The sequence below is a fragment of the Priapulus caudatus genome, unplaced genomic scaffold (assembly GCF_000485595.1).
Source record: "Priapulus caudatus unplaced genomic scaffold, Priapulus_caudatus-5.0.1 Scaffold32, whole genome shotgun sequence".
In the NCBI taxonomy this organism is placed as follows: Eukaryota; Metazoa; Priapulida; class Priapulimorpha; order Priapulimorphida; family Priapulidae; genus Priapulus; species Priapulus caudatus.
Window position 1 is genome coordinate 810,982 of NW_014577093.1, and position 4,677 is coordinate 815,658.

Consider the following 4,677-nt stretch of genomic DNA (forward strand, 5'->3'; position numbering starts at 1 on the left):
ACACACACACACACACACACACACACACACACACACACACACACACACACACACACACACACACACACACACACACACACACACACACACACACACACACACACACACACGCCACACACACACACACACACACACACACACACACACACACACACACACATACACGTACCTCCCTCTCCACACACAATTTTTCTTTCCGTATTCTATCGCTTCATCATTTAACAATGCCGATGTCTTCGTTCTATAGGAGGAGGGAGGCGCGCCTCAACCCCAATGGCTGCCCGGCGGTAGGCACCTTCTTCGCTCCCCATCAGTTCACGGACTACGCTGCCGCTCAGCAACTCTACAAGGAAGGCCACGAGATGGCAGCACGCGGCATCAGGTACGCACCGACGATGTGACGTCACTGTAAGTCGTGACGTCATCGTGAGTGATGATGTCATCACGTAACACGCGACGTCATCGCGATCAGCTCTCTAAAACTGCAAGGCTGCAGAAATTTGACGCGCGCCTGACCCGCACCAGTTTGATACCGTATCAAATTTGCAGTCTGTATAACGTCGGTATAAAACCGGCGTTAGTGTATAGCGAGTGTGGAGGTTGACACAGGCGTGACATCCTTGCCACTGCCGACGGGACACGTTTAAATTTTGCTAAAAAGTTATGAATGACGGAAACAGATGCGAGGTCTGAAATTGTCGCAGAAACTTAACTTGGAAAAACTTTTCGAAAAACAATCGATCACTACGCTGTGAGAATCTTTGTTTAAATTCTTTTCTGGGTGGAGATAGTCGCGAGGGTGGTCGAGCGAGATGGGATGTGGGTTGTTGTTGTTGTTGTTGCTGCACGGAAAAAGTTCTAGACTAGATGGAAGAGGGACGCATCATACGTCGACTGTTGTAAATATGTAAACATGTTAAGGAGATTTAAGGAGATTTGTTCGCGTTTCAGCGAGAATACCGGCTCCGAATACTGGAAAGACGGCAGTGTCGAGGACTGGACCCTCGGCATGGCTGACCAGCCAGCCATGTTCTCTCTATACTCATCCATCCCAGAGATAAATGGAATGAGAGGTCCCTTCACCCAGATGGGTGGTGACAATCAGGTACGCCTGTCATAGGCAAACAAAACAAACACACAAAAACACGTTGCGTTACATGCATACGCTTATATTTTCAATTGACTACGTGACGAATTTTCTATGGTGTATCTTTGTGACATTTTGTTGCAATTTTCTTTACAAGAAAAGTAAGTACTACCGAGACTAGCGGGAAAAAATCTGGGCGATTTGATATATTTATCACGACATTACATGCTTGCTATGGGCTATTTATGAGTTTCGAGTGTTTGTTCACATCGAACGGAATAGCAAAATAGGAAGTATAATGCAGCAATTTAACCATGAAAAGTGAACAGAATCACCTACATTTTGTGAAAAGTGGACATATTTTTACTATTTACGGTGACGTAATCACTTTCAAGGTTTTAGATGATTGTAATATGGTGCACCGAATTAAACATATTGCAGCCGATTTGGCGATGTAATAAATGCAGAAACATTTTCCAATGAAACTTCGTAATCGTAACAGTGGAAATAGTAATCTTATTAGAAGTAATAATAATAATGATAATAATATGTGATATGTGAAGATCGAGGTATTGAAGAACAAGCCTTTGCATGGAAGATTTTACAAGAGCCTCGACAGGCTATTTGTCGACAAGATTGCAAGCGTTAATTGGCTGACTGAGTAGTTCCGGGCTTAAGGGGGAGACAAAAAACCTGATAATTGCAGCCCATTACCAAGCACTCAACACCAGATACCATCAGCAAAACATCCTCAAGCAACAGGTCAACAGCAAGTGCAGAATGTGCAGCAAGGCAGAGGAGACCATCAGCCATATCATCGCCGGATGCACAGTGCTGGCCTCAACCGAGTACATAAATCGCCATAACAAGGTAGCCAGCTATCTGCACTGGTCAATCTGTAGTGAACTTGGTGAGCAAGTACCTGACAAGTGGTATGAACATACTCCGAGACCAGTTACCAACATCGGAGATACTACCATCATGTGGGATATGGCAGTGCAGACAGATCGCACGATACCTGCAAACCGCCCTGATATAGTGCTGCACAACAAGAAAGAAAAACGATGCCTGCTGATTGACGTAGCCGTACCAGATTATACTAACATCGTGGTGAAGGAAAGAGACAAGCTCACCAAGTACAAATATCTGAAGATCGAAATTAGGAGGATGTGGAATACCAAGTCCAGAATTGTGCCAGTGGCGGTTGGAGCCCTTGGCTCTATAAAGAATGGTTTTGAGAGGAACCTTAAGGAACTCCCTGGCCACCACACTGCCCAAGAAGTGCAGAAAATAGCACACACATTCCTGCGAAAAATTCTGGATTGAACCCCTATGTCCCAGGTTGGTGAGCAGCCGTCACCAGAAGGCCACCGGCTAAATGTCGTGATCCACTTTGGAAATAATATAAAAAATATAATAATAATAATATATAATAATAATAGTAAATAATAACCACGGTAGATGACTTTCATTTAAATGCAATTTCTCGCGCTAGAATGGACATGGTGTAAGCGATGCCGGACTTAGATACGGACGCACGTGGTCTAGCGTCTCAGCAACCGATCCAGCCGATCTTGCCGTTCACACATGGACATGAAAGCAAATCGATCAATTTGCAACATTCCTCCGTGCCGGCCGTCAAACTCACCCTCGGTAGGTAGGCGCAGCCCCGCAAAACGAGGCAAAGGACAGTCCGTGTCAATATACTAACAGTATAGTACTATACTAGTGATACCAGTAGGTTTTGGTAAAGACAGTACTCTGTGTCAGTTGATCGCCCTATTCGGCGTGACAGGGACACGTTATAACCGCAACTGTGTCTGTAAGCGCCCATCGGGACAACTAAATGTTAGATATAGGCTCAATGCTTTAGATACTAAATAGTGTTGTTATTATATTGATTATGTTATATATCTTAGATTATTTTTTTAATGTGCTTCATATTCGTTACCGCCAGAGCTTTCCTGTGTTTAAAATCAGTATAGACATACGGGACGAAGGCAGACCTCTAATTCTCGCGTCGTCATTGCGTTATTCCACGTCACGTGTTCGGCTAGGCATCTGGGAATGTGCGATGAGTGAACTGGGATGCGATACTAACGATACCCTGTGTACAAGCAGTGCGACGCCTGCTACTACCCCCTGAGACGAGGCAGAGCGCTCAGGCGCTGCTGCGCAAACAACTTCTGCTCGTCACTACAACTCACTCCAACAAGGCTCCCACTGCAGATCAAACCTCGTCCGGCAGCGTATGTACGCAGACACCGAGAGTAGACTGTCACACATTCGCTGCAGGAATTGCAAGCGACGTTTGCAGTGTGTTGCTTATATGATAGTACTAATATATTAATAGATATGCTATATATGATATATAATTATATCTTATATATAGTAGTAATGGAATCATACTATAGAAACTGCCTCACGTTTATCAGCGGTTTTAGCTTACATTCTTCGTCGTTTATTAGATTATTCGCCGTAATAAACGCAATCAAACCCCTGCAATAATTCTACTATTAAATTAAACTCTCTCTCTGCTCCGCTAGATTCTTCTACACGGCCGGATACGTGCTGGATGAGCCGTACAGGAATTCCTAGCGACGAACTTGGAAGCCGATGAGGCGACGTCTATCTTGTCACCGATGTCCGATCATGTCGACTGGATGGAGAACCCGACAACGGACGGCTGGCGCGCTTCGACCTGTTCACGCCTGCGATCTACGACGACCGGCGCTGAGCTGTGCGACGACATCAACTAATCGTCCTATAGGGCCAACATCACGGTACCTGCCAGAACTCCGACGAGCATCCCCGGCGATCGGCTGCTGCAGCACGTGCGCCGACTGTCCGGCGAGGCCTACCGCCCGTGGAGGCGAGAACCCCGTCGGTTGGCGGCCGGCTCCTCCGAAGCGCGACAGGCAATTCGCTTCGGCAAGGAACTCGGCCGGGAGCGTGCTCGCCCTGACCCACTCACGCGTGCCGACCGTTTACTGAACGCCACGGGACGGAGGCCACGACGGAGAACGGCACGGCCTGCGCTAACTTGAGGTATCGGGAGTCACAACGGAGTGCTCTCAGAGAACAACTGAGGCCGCAGGAACAACTGAGGCTGGGCAGGAACAACTGAAGCTGGGCAGGAACAAACTGAAACTGCAGAACATAGCGGAGGCAGTAGTAACAACTCGAAGGGGCACAGGAACAACTGAGGCTCCAGGAACCAACTGAGGCTTGCAGGAACACGGAGGCTGCAGAACAATGAGGCTGCAGGAACAACGAGCTGGCAGGAACAACTGGAAACTGGCAGGAACAACGGAGACAGTAGTAAAACTGAGGGCACAGGTAACAAACTGATGGCTGCAGGAACAACGGAGGCCGGCAGGAACAACTGAAACTGCAGGAACAGCCGGCGAGCGCAGTAGTAACAACTGATGGCGGGCACAGGAACAACTGGGAGGGCAAGGAAGCGGGAACTCGAAAGCACGCCAGGACAACGGAGGGGTTGCAGGAATACAAACTGAAGGCCCCAGAACAACTGAGGCGCAGGAACAACGAGGCCGCAGGAAGCGGAGGCTGCAGGAACAACGGCGAGG

The 4,677-nt window shown here is 47.7% G+C and overlaps 1 protein-coding gene across 1 annotated transcript in view; it reads left to right on the top strand.

Annotated features, from left to right (window-relative positions):
• The first annotated feature begins 224 nt into the window (after positions 1-224).
• The window catches only part of LOC106816546, a 6,760-nt gene continuing 2,307 nt past the window's right edge, over positions 225-4,677 (top strand). Inside the window, exons 1-2 of the mRNA XM_014821174.1 lie at positions 225-382; positions 952-1,105. Coding sequence (XP_014676660.1) covers positions 225-382; positions 952-1,105 — 312 coding nt within the window. The remainder of the gene's footprint in view (positions 383-951; positions 1,106-4,677) is intronic.